Source organism: Hippopotamus amphibius, chromosome 6, assembly GCF_030028045.1.
Source record: "Hippopotamus amphibius kiboko isolate mHipAmp2 chromosome 6, mHipAmp2.hap2, whole genome shotgun sequence".
Lineage (NCBI taxonomy): Eukaryota > Metazoa > Chordata > Mammalia > Artiodactyla > Hippopotamidae > Hippopotamus > Hippopotamus amphibius.
In genome coordinates this window covers 161,246,184-161,260,265 of record NC_080191.1, presented here as the reverse complement: position 1 = coordinate 161,260,265, position 14,082 = coordinate 161,246,184, and the positions used below count along the sequence as shown (strand labels likewise).

At 42.5% G+C, this 14,082-nt stretch overlaps 1 protein-coding gene across 4 annotated transcripts in view; it reads left to right on the top strand.

Annotated features, from left to right (window-relative positions):
* The window catches only part of DGKG (diacylglycerol kinase gamma), a 152,879-nt gene extending 141,367 nt beyond the window's left edge, over window positions 1-11,512 (top strand). For all 4 annotated transcript variants that reach the window (XM_057738604.1, XM_057738603.1, XM_057738602.1 and 1 more), the window contains 2 exons: window positions 1,376-1,436; window positions 10,594-11,512. In XM_057738604.1, coding sequence (XP_057594587.1) covers window positions 1,376-1,436; window positions 10,594-10,692 — 160 coding nt within the window. In that variant the 3' untranslated portion in view covers window positions 10,693-11,512. The remainder of the gene's footprint in view (window positions 1-1,375; window positions 1,437-10,593) is intronic.
* Window positions 11,513-14,082: the final 2,570 nt, after the last annotated feature.

The window sequence follows — 14,082 nt, the reverse complement described above, 5'->3', positions numbered from 1 at the left end:
CCCTGAATCCTTCAGAAAGGTCCTCAAAGCTGGTTCCCTGGTCTATCCCACTGAACCCCTTTCTTCATTCCCTCTCTGTGTCTCTCCTGTCTTTTCTATTATTCCCCAAATCTTTGCTTCTCTTTCTCTTTGGGCAGTCGTTGTGCTGGGTCCCCTGTTTTCCAAGTGAATCTCTGTAGTTCCTTCCTGTCCTTTTCCCATGACTCTGACACGAGTAGGTGCCGTCAGTGAGCACATCTAAGTCGTAATATATGTAGCCCAGAGAATTCTGATCCCTGAAGAATTTTTTTAAAACGTGTATAAGAGAGAGGATGTTTTCTGTTTCCAGATAGAAACCGAGGGGGTGAGTCAGAAGCCCTAGCCTCCTGGGTCTTCCCCAGATCCTCTCCTCACCCCCAACACCAACATGCTACTCTCTCCTCTTATTGTTTATTATTAGGTTTATTGGTTTTTGTTATTAAATATCCTCAGGGTCAGCTGGAGAATCATCTACATCAGAACACAGCCTGCCTCCCTCATTTTATAATTTCAGAAACAGGGCAGATCCCACATCCAGGTGAGGGCTTTCTGGCCAGTGGGTGGCAACTGTTCCCTGCTCGCCCAGACTGGAGGCCTCCAAAAGGACCTGCCTTTTCTCCCTCATCTCTCTCCTTTAACAGTCCACGTCCCAAAGAAGCCTTGACCCAAGCAAGAAAGCAGTGCTTTCTCCTCTCCCCTCCACTTACCCATGGGAGTCACATTACCAATGATCCCTTTCCCACCTAAGCCAGGTCCACAGACCATGCAACCGCAGCATCTACTGTTGCTCAGGAGTTAAAAGAGGGGATGGTTTCGGACTGGAGGCAAGGCAAGACACACTCAGAGGCGAGCGGTACCTCGTGTAAGTGGGAGACATTAGCTCATTGACATGATGTAACTGCTCACTCAACAGAGGACCCAGGCCTTTCCCCATTTCATAACCTTTCCCGTTTCACGGTGGAGTTTTTGGCACCATGGGCAGGCCCTCCGGCTGATTGTCTGACCAGGGGTCCGCTCAGCTGTGGTGCTGCCATGCGTGTTGGCCAGTGTTTCCCAGACACCTGTGGACTTCACTGCTCACCCAGGGCCATGTTTCTCAAAGTAGGGTCTGGGGACCAAAGCAACAGAATCGTCCATAGTGCTTATTAAAACACAGACCCCTGGGCCTGGCCCAGACATGCTGAGTCAGGACCCCTGAGGCGGGCACGTGAATCTCTTTTCAACAAGTGCCCCCGGAGAGTCTTCAGAACCTAGGTGGGCAGAGCAGCTCTTCCCACTCCTGCTTCCCTGGTGGGGACAACCCCCTCCCTCCAGCTCCAAGAAGCTCACTGTGCTCTCTCTGTTCTCGGGGCTCCAGGACAAACAAGCTGCTGCCAATGCAAGTGGACGGGGAGCCCTGGATGCAGCCACCTTGCACGGTAAGTCTGGCCGATCTTTGAGAGGAGGGTGAGAAGCTTTATTTGGGGCCCCTTTGGGCCACTGCCTTAATATGAAACTCTGAATCTCAGCGTTACGGGGGCTTTGGAAGATCATCTAGCGCAGCTTCTCTTCCAGTTTATTCAGCCATCCGTTCATTTACCTGCCGAGCTCTTATTGAATATGTGCTATGTGCCAGGCACTGGGAGGCACCAGTTCCAAAACCAAAGGAGACATAGACCTGTCTTCAAAGAGCTTATAATTCTAGATGGTGAATTCTGAGGCTTCAGCACAGTATTCTCGAGAGCCTCAGCTTGAATCACTCCAGTGGCAAGGAACTTACCACCCCAAAAGGAAGAGTGTCCCTCTGATGAACAAGCCTAATCACCAGAAAGTGCTTCTTTATGTGGAAGCTAAATCTGCACACTTACCCCAGAATTTCCACCTAGTCTCGATGACCATCAGGGCTCCTGGGGGAGAATTCCCCCAGTGAACAGACATGCTGCACCCCAGGTGCACCCTCAGGCTGGAGGACCCACCTGAAAACTCCCTGAAAGGGTAGCCACATGGGTTATCTATTTTCTTTACGGCATTTCTGTGGCCCATATTACCTAAAATCTAGCACTGTGCCTGGTTTGTAATAGTTGCACAATAATATTTGTTTAGCAATGAATAAAGAATTGAACAAACAAAAATAAAGGGAACATACCCCGTTCCCTGACTTCCCATACCTTTGTTAGCAGAAACCACTGTCCTGGTGTTCAGAGCCCAGGGTGTTCACCGAGATACTATGTTAGTAACACCCCCAATACTATCGTGAGTGTGCAAATCTCAAAAGACAGAAGTTGTGTTTCGGAGCTTCCAGATACCTTGATAACCTGCTATTTGGAGCCCTTCAGAACATCAAGTTGTCTTCTACTAGAGAAAAGGTTTTCATGGGACAGCTACTGGGCCTGAATTGTAGATTTATTTCTGTAACTCTTTGCTCCATGTAACTTAAAATTGTAAAATTAGTCCCTAGAGACAGAGACTTTAGTAATGGTTTCTTTTATAAAGGTTATCGAAAGTAGAACTTTTTCTGCAACATCTTACCTCAATCTTTTGGTTTCTATGAAGTCCAAGAAAAGGATGAAAATACACTATAGCAAAACCTAATAATATCTTACCACCTTGTTAGAGTTGGGAAGGATGGAGGGAATCTGTACTACTTATAATTTTGAGGGAGCTGAATTAAGAAAAATCTATTCAAGCTCCTCCTGTCTCCTAAAAGGAAAACAAACAAAGAAAAAACAAACTGCAAGAAGGCAAACCCTCGGCCACCTAGCTCAGTGGTATCTGGAAATTGGACTGCCCTTCCTCCAAATCCAATCACTGGTTTTAAAATCGCCAAATACTCCTCCTAAGTCCACTCTCTCTCCATGCAACCCTTCAGAGATTGCAGCTCCCTATGAAAAAAAAAAATTGTGTCCCAATGATTTTTATGGTGTGCAGTCCATGGAAATCCATATGTGAAGATATGTTAGTCAGCTCGGGCTGCCCTAATAAAATATCACAGACTGGGTGGCATAAACAACATAGTCTTTCATAGTTCTGGAGGCTGGAAGTCCAAGATGAAGGTGTTGGCAGGGTCGCTTTCTGGTGAGGCCTTTCTTCCTGACTTGCAGACAGCGGCCTCCTCACCGCGTCCTCACATGGCCTTTTCTCTGTGTGCATTTACTGCTGATGTCTCTTCCTATTCTTATACAGACAGCGGTCCTATTGGATTAGGGCCCCACCCTTATGACTCCATTTAACCTTAATACCTCCATAAAGGCCACATCTCCGAATGCACTCACATTGGGGGTTAGGGCTTCAACATATGAATTTTTGGAGGGGAGAAACACAATTTGGTCCACAGCAGAAGGTAACCGGAAGTCATTCTTAAACGTGCAAGAGTTAAAACGAAAGGACCCTTTTTGAAACATTTTCCTGAAGGCACATACTATGAAGTGATCCAAATTGAAGGCTTAATGATGGGACATCACAGCTACAAAAGAACTTGTGGTAAAAATTAAAACCAGTTAAATTAGAATAAAGTTTAAAAAAAACTGTTAAATGTGGTTATGCAACTGAATGCAAATGACAAAAATGATTTTTTGTAAGAGAAGGTATATAATGTAAACATTCATAACTTGGATCCCAAACCTAAAGTTAGGTTCACCAAGGCTGAAAGCATGTGGGAGACATTGTTGAAAGATGTAATAAAAATGTTAAATTTTTCATTGTCTCTCTTCACGTTGGTAATTACAAAATGTAAATCTGAAGAAAATTTTAATAACCAGATTATTACTAGTGAAGCTAAAAACAGGGCACACACTTTTCAAATCTGGGAGAATTTAAAGTTTATGAACCCTATCAATATAGCACAAGTCAGAAAGTGGATAAAAAGAAAATATTTACAATTTTTTTGATTAAGATAAAAGAGGTTAAGACTAAATATATCAATAATGAACTTCCCTATTAAAAGAATAAAACTCTCCTATTGGGTTAAAAGTTAAAATCCAATGATATACTTCTTTTAAAGAGATACATCTAAAACAAAAAGATATATGTATCTTTTTATCTTATCTTTTATCAAGCATAGAGAAATTAAAAGTAAAAAATAATTCAGGGCAAAATAACCTTCCAAAATGCCAAAAGCATACGATGGAATAAAGAATGTAACTTTTTTTTTTAAGCTCTTTATTGGAATATAATTGCTTTACACTGCTGTGCCAATTTTTGAGGTACACCAAAGTGAATCAGCTGTATTTATACACATATCCCCACCCTCCCGCAACTCCCTCCCACCATCCCCATCCTGGCCCTCTAAGTCATCACCCATCATCGAGTTGATCTCCTTATGTTATGCAGGAACTTCCCACGAGCTATCTATTTTACATTTGGAAGTGTATATATGTCAATGCTACTCTCTCAAGAATGTCACTTTTTATTTAATAAAAAGTACACTCAATTTTGAGATGTAATGGTCATAAAATTTTAGTTGTCTAAAATTTAGAATCAAAATATGTACTGTATAAAACAGTATAGATGTCTATTCTGAGAAAAAATACATATATAAGAAATTGACAGAAAGGTAATGAGAGGCTTTAAAATATTTGTTTCTGTCTTTGAGGTCAAGTTGTAAAAAAAAAGTAAATAACATAAAACTTGGGTTTAAAAAAAACAAGCTCACAGGTGCAGAGAACTGATTGGTGGTTGTCAGAGGTGGGGGTAGAGGGAGCAGGGTGGGTGAAATAGGTGAAGGAGATAAAAAGGTACAAACTTCCATTTATAAAATAAATAAGTCCTGGGGACGTAACATACGGCAGAGTGACTATAGTTAATAATGTTGTATTGCAAATTTGAAAGTTGCTAAGTGAGTAAATCTGAAAAGTTCCTATCAAAAGAAAAATTTTGTAACTTTGGTGACAGATGTTACCTAGACTTGTGGTGATCATGTCACAATATATACAAACTCAAATCATTAAGTTGTATACCTGAAACTAATATAATGTCATCTGTCAATTATACCTCAATTTAAAAATTAAACTTGGATGAAATAATTATGCCTTAAATAATCACATTTCTTCAAGGAGTCATAGGATATTTACTAAAATAGATCATAAACTGGTTCACAAAGAAAAAATAGGTATAAAATCCAGAAGCAGAAACTGTAAAGTCTGTTTTATGTGACCACAAAGCAGTAAAACTAGAAATTAATAATAGAAGATTAAATGAAAAACAAAATCCAATCACTCAGAGATTTTTAAATTTTCCTAAAGAATAATAGAGGAGATTAAAGCCAACATTATTGACTATTTAAAAAAATAATAAAAATTAGACAGCTCTCATTCAAAACTTATAGAATATAGCCTAAACTGTATCTGGAAGTAAATTCAAAGTCTCATATATTTCAATTGTTTGAAAAGGAAAAAAAATGTAATGAATAGTCCCCAAATTAAAAGAACAATAATAAAACAAACTTAGGAAAAGCAGGAGGAAAATAATAAAGATAAAATTAGAAATTAAATAATTAGAAGACAGGAAAATCTAGAACTAGTTCTTTAAACCTGTCAAATGTTTGACAACCTAATTTTAAAAAGAGAGAAAGAAAAACAGAGATTAGAGATATTAAAATGTTTAATATATAATATATGTAATATAAATATAAATATGGTAATGGTTTATTTAATGACATTGTATGACATATATATAGTTATCTAGATTCTAATAAACTTGAACATCTTATAAAAATCTTAGGTAACCATTAATGAAATGAAAAATGTTTTCAAAGAATTACATCTACAATGATCATAAAGTTAAGACAGATACAAAAACCTAACAAAAACTATGCTTAAAAATAGAAAACCACAGACCAATCTCAAATATGAATGACACAAAAATTTTAATGTATCAGTAGACAGAACTGAAAAATATAATGAAAGAATCATTCACTCCTCAAGAAGAATATGTCAGAGGAATACAAGAATATCTTCTTATATACATTTAGATAGAAAAATTACATGATAATATGAATAGATGACCCCAAAATACTCAATTACATTCAACATTTCTGATTTTTAAAGATAAAAACTCTTAAAAAACTCAGACCAGAAAGACACACTTCCTCAAAATAAAATAGCTCTCCTTTTTTTTTTTTTTTTTTTTTTCATTGCCTTGCTGCACAGTATGTGCAATCTTAGTTCCCTGACCAGGGATCAAATCCATGCCCCCTGCAGTGGAAGTGTGGAGTCTTAACCACTGGACCTCCAGAGAATTCCCCAAAAATATCTATCTTAAACCAATAACTAATATTTTATGTAAAACACCAGCGGAATTCTCATTAAAATTATGAATAAGATGTGTGCTAATGTTGTTTGGAAGTTCTAACCAGTGCAAAACACATGAAGCAGAAAAGAAATATAACTGTTTGAAAAAGAATCAAAACTGTCATTTGCAGATATTATTCTGTTTATAGAAAGCTAATAAAATCAACTGAAAACCTCATAGGTTAAATTATTTCAGTGGGGCTGTATAGAAAGACCAAAGTTAACAGCTTTTGTACATACCAGAAATAACCAATCAGAAGACTATAATAGAAAAAAGTTTAAGTATTATAATGGCAAAAAACAAAATACCAAATTGAATTGTGAAAAATAGATGAAGAAGACTTCAAGACTATTATTTTTTAAAAGATTTGAATTTCGAAACATCCCATGTTTATTTAGAAAGACCCCATGTTTCTAAATAGAGACCCCCAAACAAAATTCTTTTTTTTTTAATGAATTTATTTATTTATTTGCTGCATTGGCTCTTCGTTGCGGTGCATGGGCTTCTCATTGTGATGGCTTCTCTTGTTGCGGAGCATGGGCTCTAGGCATGAGGGCTTCAGTAGTTGCAGTACGTGGGTGGGCTCAGTAGTTGTGGCACACGGGCTTAGTTGCTCCGCAGTGTGTGGGATCATCCCGGACCAGGGCTCAAACCTGCATCCCCTGCATTGGCAGGCGGATTCTTAACAACTGCACCACCAGGGAAGTCCCCCCAAACAAAATTCTAATGCAGTTTTTTTTTTAACTTGACAACACAGAGCAATAGCTAACACATTTTATAAAGGAACTGTGAAGAACGACTTCCCACAAGATATTAAAATAGTTATAAAGCCACAGTAATTGGCACAATATTGGATAGATAAATCAATAGTACAGAAGAGAAACCCTAGTGTACATAAAAACTAATGAAGGAAAAAAGAAAGATCATAAACTAATTTGAAAGTAATGGACTGTTTAACATATGGTATCCAAGAAATTGCCTGTTTGGGAAAATGCCGTTATACAGAAGGCCCTCCACATATGTGGGCTTCAAATCCTTGGAGTTAACCAACGTTGAATAGAAAATATTCAGGAAAAAAAATTCCAGAAAAGTTCCAAAAAGCAAAACTAGAATTTGCTGTGTGCTGACAACTATTTACATAGCGTTTGCATTAAGTATTTTAAGCAATCCATAGATGATTAAAGTCTATGGGATGTGCATAGGTTATATGCAAATACTATACCATCTTACTCAACCAACTTGTATAAAAGCAGCACCTGTGGATTTTGGTATTCCCAGGGGTCCTGGAACCAATACCCTATGGATACCAAGGGATGACTGTATGCTAACCTCTCACCTCAAAGTACACTCCAAAAACAAAACCAGAAAACCCCAGAGTCCATTAAAGAATTAAATGTTACTAGCTAGGGAAGGGGAAATGGGCGACTATTACTGCACTATGAACAAGGACTTTCTAAGGAAAATGTGACATGTTTAACTGTTAACAGATTTTCTCTGTAATAAAACAGAAAACTAAGAGCATGGGGCTGCTGTCCCTAGTGCATGTCAGGTGCTATAAATGTGATGCAATGTTTTTAAGACAATCATACAGGCTTTAGTTAATTGCCTGACCTGCCCAATTACCAGAGAAGTCTGGGTTCTAACTACAGAAATGTGGGGTGCTCTCTTTCTATCAGGGGTTGAAAAGGCAGATTTAGCCACATCCAGCTACCTCCTAAAATGGGATCTTAACTATTTAATCCACTAGCCCCTCCTAATTTGAGGATGAGAGGGTAAGATACTGACATTTCTTTGACTCAAGATGAGGACATGATCTCATCGTTCTTGCCCCCAGTGTATGTACATACAGTGAATTCCCAGTTATCTGTAGTACTAGAATCCACAAACCACATCAAAACCTCACGTTACCCAGCATCTCCAAACTCCTGCCCCATCAAGACCTTTGTCAAAACTGCTGAAAACACGAATGGGAGGGATTTGAGTTTCACTTCCTCCTCTTTGCCCTGGAGGTGCTAAAAGCAAATAAATTGGTCAGCTAGAGGGAGAAAAAGGAGAAGCAAGGGTCTTCTATGGTCTTAAAAAATGGGCTCCATCAGCGGGAAATGTAAGCAGTGCAGCAGCTGCCACCCTCTGCCCAAGCACGGCCAGCTGCACGGCCAGGACATTCCCCTGTTCTTCTTGGCTGTGCTAAACAGTCGGGTACTTCCACAGCAGGTACGGGCTCTGTGCTGGCTCAGGGAATACCAAGGTGAATAAGGTGATTTCTTCTTCCGCTCGGGGCTCCTGTGCTCCAGAGTGGAGAAGGCTTACCACAAGGAAATGTGCCACAAGTCACCACCATCAGAGGGGGCTGAATTGCACGCCACAGATAAGTGCCGTCAGACGCCCCAGTCTGTGCCTCACCTCCCTGAATACTGAGAGAAAGACGGTGCCCGTAAGAAGGCACATAACAGAGAACGCTGCCTGATGTGTCACTGCGGTGCTCCCCTGGTGACTACCACAAGGCAGAGACGTACTCCCCTCCTGGATTTCCGGGCTGCTGGAAACCAACCTAACAGTTGTTTTCAGCCTCCTTCCCCCAGGTTACGCTCATTCCGTGTGATGACTTTTGGTCCCGTCTTTTTCTTTCTGTATCCTGGGGCCTGATGAGTTTAAACCTGGCATGCAGTAGAACCTTCTTAGCCAGACTCTCCCCAACTCCAGCTTATCCTGAAGATTTCCCTTCAGACTCTTTTTTTCATGTTATTCTCCAGCTTAAAACGTCATCCTGGTTCCCCCTTACCTCATATTAAACCCAAGCTCTTCGGCTTCCCCTTTAAAGCCCTATACCAACTGCCCCACCTGTATCCCTGACCTCATTTCTCATCCTTTGGTCCACATTCACCCCGCTGATATGTAGCCCCTCAACCTAGTGCTGTCACGTTCTCTTTCACCAACACATTTTCTTCCCTTCCTTTCAGATCTTACAATTCTTCCTCGATTGCTCCGTTCAGGTTCTTCTCATTCCTTACCTAGCTTCTTTTTGACACCACTTGGTTTATCCTACATTGAAGAGAGAGATGGGTCTCTCTCTTCAAGTGTTCTTCTGTTGCTCTCTGGGGTCACACTGTCATTTCAAAAGGTGGTAAAAATCATGAGAATGGTTTCATAGACTGTGTTTCTTTCGACAGACATCTTTTCCTCCTCCAGTGTGAGCTAAGTTATTGAACTGGTGCCTTCCGTTTTACAGTTTACATTGGGCTTTCATTGACAGTCTGCCATTTGATCTTCACAACAACTTTGTGAGAAAAATAAAACAAATGTTACTATCCTCGTGTTACAGTTCAGCAAGCACTGCTTTTGAAGGCTAAATGATTTGTTCAAAGGGTCACAGCAAAGAAGGGGGAGTTCTAGGACCCAAACCCAGATCTTTGAATCCTAAGTACCTCTTGTTGACGTACCACGTCATCTCCTGACTTGATAAATGTTGATGGACTGACAATGCAGGTTATCAACGCATCAGTGTACCAGGCCACATTCAAATAGGGAGTAGGCATTTTGAAGCCACACCCTGAGGGTAAGGTTGGGAAGAAAGACAAAATAAAATGAGAATTCACCAGTGTCTTTCACTTCCAACTGACTTAAAGTTTGCAGGAGAAAGCACTCAAACCTGAAATTGAAAAAAATAAAAGCTTTTAAAAGAAACTTGGGTCTCCCCTAGAAGACTAAGAAAAGAGGAAACGGCTAAGAGACTCGTTTGGAAACGTCCCACGTGAGCAGCGCTCGGGTCAGAGGTCAGACGGAAGCCTCTGGGTCAGTTTGGAGTTCCTGGTTGACACCTCTGCACTGCCCAGGCGGGAATGGCCAGGAGCAGTGGAGGTGGGGAATCTGAAGAACTGGGCTCTGGCTCTTCCACCCCCCTCTGTGTGACCTTAGGCTAATCCAAGGCTCAGAAGCGCCTTGGGATCTCCATTCCTTTATCAGTCCTGCAGAGGGGTTGAATGAGATGGTCCCTGAGGTCTCCTCCGGCTGTGACATTCTGAGAGTCTATGAATAGCAAGGACACGAGACAGGTGTGAGCTGATCGCCACGTGGGAAGCTCACACCTGTCTCTCCCTGGTGTTTCCGCCTCTCGCTTCCAGCAGTGCCAAACACCAAGCCCAATCAGGGTCCAGTTGCCAATTTTGAAGCTGTTCAAGGACAGTCGTCCTTCGGCATGGGGCTCCTTCCAGCCCGAAGCTAGCCTCCCTTCCTCTCTCTGCAGCTCACGTTCCCATAGACTCCTGGGATCTGCAGGCCACTAATTCATTTCTGCCTCTTTGCTTTTAGATTAAAATTACTCACAAGAACCAAGCGCCTATGATGATGGGGCCCCCCCAGAAGAGCAGTTTCTTTTCTCTGAGGAGGAAAAGCCGTTCAAAAGACTAGACACTGTGCCCGATGCCAGTTCAACCAAGAGAGAAGACAAGAAACTGAAACACGCGCGCACACACACACACACACACACACACACACACACACTCACTCTTCTCCAACCAGTGGAAGCCAAGCCACCCTTCAGGAAGAAAGCTTCACCCTGACATCCATTCTGTTTCAACCATGGACACACTCCCGCAGAGCCCGTGCTGGCAGGACATTTTGAATGGACGTAGGGCCCTCCAGGGTGTGGCTGGCTTGTGCAGCAACCTCCACTTTCCCAGAAGGTCTTGAGCGGGACTTTCTGAGACTGAAGGAGACCCTCCCCCCTTTCTTTCCACCAGCCCTGCAAGTTTCCGCGCTCTGGAGAGGAGCAGGCTGAAGGTTTCCTGCCTATGGTGAGATCGGATGTGGCCAAGGGAAAGAGCCTGCGTTCCAGAGGACTCTCACAAAGGTCCCTCTGTACGGAGACAAAAACGCCTCCGAGTCTCAGAGTACAGCCCTTGGCAGGGCTCAGCACGCGCACGCTGGTTTCTCGGTTGTCCTTCGAGCGACAGCTTCTCCCCGAACTTGCTGAGGAGGCAGAAAGGCTGTGGAAAGCTGTGTTTCCCTTCTTGGTTCTGCGCGCTGTCCGTGGGCACTCGTGATGTTCCTGAAGCCTTCTGGTGGCTGTGTGTTTGTCTAGAGCCGGCTCCAGGAGCCCCCAGAGCTGCCGGCACAGCACACCTTAGATGTGGTATTTATTTTCTTAGTTCTGTGAACACCTGGGAGGGAAAGCAGAGAAACTGGGATTTATTTTTCAAATTGGTGTCATAATATTGTGTAAAAAAGGGAAGAGGAAAAAAAAAAAAAACCACCCCCAGCTTCTTTCTTTTTCAAGCCAAAGCGTGTTTCCTGTTTGAGTTCCAAGCCCTGGTGGCAGACTATTCCTGAAGGCAAAGAAGATGGGAGGGAAGGGCCTTTTGCTGAGACCAGGAGAAAAGCCATCAGGCGGTTCCCTCCTGGCACCTTCTGCTCCCAGAACACGAACTGAAGGCCCTTCTGACGCTCTTAGGTGTGTGTACATATATGTAGTATATATATATTTATATATATAAATATTTATTTACTGGTGGATTTTTCCTGATTGAGAAAAAATATGCAGTATAAGAACAGAAAGTGGGAAGGAAAAAGAAGGTTCTTACTCCCTGTTTCTGCCATTTCATTGTCAAGACACATTTCCCCTTGGTGATCATGAGGTTTAAGGGAAACTAAAGTAGCTCTTTATCGTAAAGAGACTGAGAATTTCTATTCTGGATCCTCAAAACAACCATGAAAGCTATGCTGGGCAGGATTTACTCTCCCATTTGTCAGATAAGGAAACTGAGTCTCGGAAAAGTTAAGAGACTTGTCCATGGTACCCTAGCTAATATGGTTTGGAACTAGGTGCCACTAAAAAGATACTTAATAGAGAGAAGAACCTACACATCTTGGAATAGGGTCATTTCTGGTCACTGAGAAGCGATTCCGTTTGGATCCAGGTTGCCAGGGAGGAATGAACACGTGACACATGTGTGGATGGGGCAAGCCCACAGGAGAAAATGAGGCCTCACAGTGCTTCCCAGAGACTCCCTCTGGCCTGACCTGGTGAGAAGTTGGTGTGGGGTTGAAGGCAGTAGACAGATCATCAGATTAAACTCTCCACATGTCATCTCATCACGATCATCATAGTCTCTTAATCTAGAAACAGCCCTGGCTGCCCGGATGACCTCAGTGGAGAGGCACAAGGAGGACAGAGGCACCTTCAGCAAGGAGCTGTCAGCCAGTGCCCAGAAGTCCTCAGCAGAGTTCAGTGGGCTTCATTCAGCTGGTGCCAGCATCACCACCTTCCCTGAGGGCAAGTCTGTGGAGAGCTCCGTTGGTGGAAAGTAACATTCGCCTCAGCACATTTGCTCCTTCAGCCTCCATCCCCTTTGAGATTTCTGAAAAGGAAACGTGGACCCACTCGCCATCACTCCACTGAGCTCCCTCTGATCTCCTTGCACTGGGTCAGGAACTTTGTGCAAGGAAGGGAGAATTAATATTGTGTGTACCAACGGAGCCTAACTCTGAAGGAAGCAGTCATCTAGGACCGTCTGAGTTAGAGATCTGGGACCATCCTGTTCAACCTAACAGTGCAGGACATCAGGCAAGGGGAAAACAGGCCACCAGAAGAATGTCCTGAACAATGTCCTTGGAGGTGGGACTAGCAAGCTCAGAATGACAACAGGTGCTATCTTGGAAGCCACTTCATTCTGAAACGCAGGCAGGTTCAGTGTGGGTGTCACTGATTCTAAGACGTTCACAGAAGTTCTTGCATGTGTTTCGGCCCCAACCGCTCAAGATTGAGGCTATTGAGACATGGCACTATCGCCAGGTGAAAGTGACTCCTAGAGATTCACAACTCAGAGACGGGCCCCTGCTTGCACACTCTGGTGCACAAGACTGGCAGTGTTGCTTGAGAGACATGGCCCACGTTCTCCTTAAAGCCTTAAAGTGTAACAAACATCGGTGAAATTGTACCTTCAATTTTGTAACCTTAGTAAGTCTAGTGTTGTTTAATCTGACTTTGCAACTCATCCATTAACTCCTGAGACTGTGGTTTCTCACTGTGGAGGACCTCCTATAGTGCTCCTCACAGCAACCCCTGAGGTTGACAGAGGAGGTATTCTCAGCCTCATCTCAATAATGAGGAAAACGAGGCTTACCAGAATGTAGTAACTTCTCAAAGTTAGGCAGTCAGGGGAGAATCCTCCCTTATTCCTCATCCTGCTCTGATTCTAACCATGCCACAGGCATGTTCTCACCTGCCCCCACGCTTCTAACCCTCTAGCAATGAAAAGAGTGAAACAGGAAATCTTCAATACATGATGTTGTCCCTGGACAAATGGGCCAGGCGTTGCATCTCATTATGACTTGGTCTTTGTAGGTTTCCTCCAGTGAGTTGAGAATGGAGATAGACTCAAGTGGGATGATTATATTTCAGGTCAGAGACCAGCTCCTCTCAAGAGAGTTCTTTCCACAGATGGAAAAGATATGTGAAAATTGCCAAATAAATTAGGAAATACTTGGCAGAATCTGGAAGAGCCTCCAGACTGGCGTTACATAACATGCATATACATTATACATACGCACATTATATAAGGTGACATAGTACTTAATGTGCTGTATATATTATGTAAATTACATATTTGTGAGTAATCATGATAAATATAGAGACCCACTAATCACTTTTTTACACATACCCAGTGACAGATTAGGAAGTTACTTTGCCAGAGAGTCTTAAAACTTACTCTCTCCTGCTGCTTTGGTTCCAACTCCTGCCAAAAATAATTGCATCAACTTTTCCCATCTCTAGCCCCCCTCTCCTCTTGGCCAAAACCC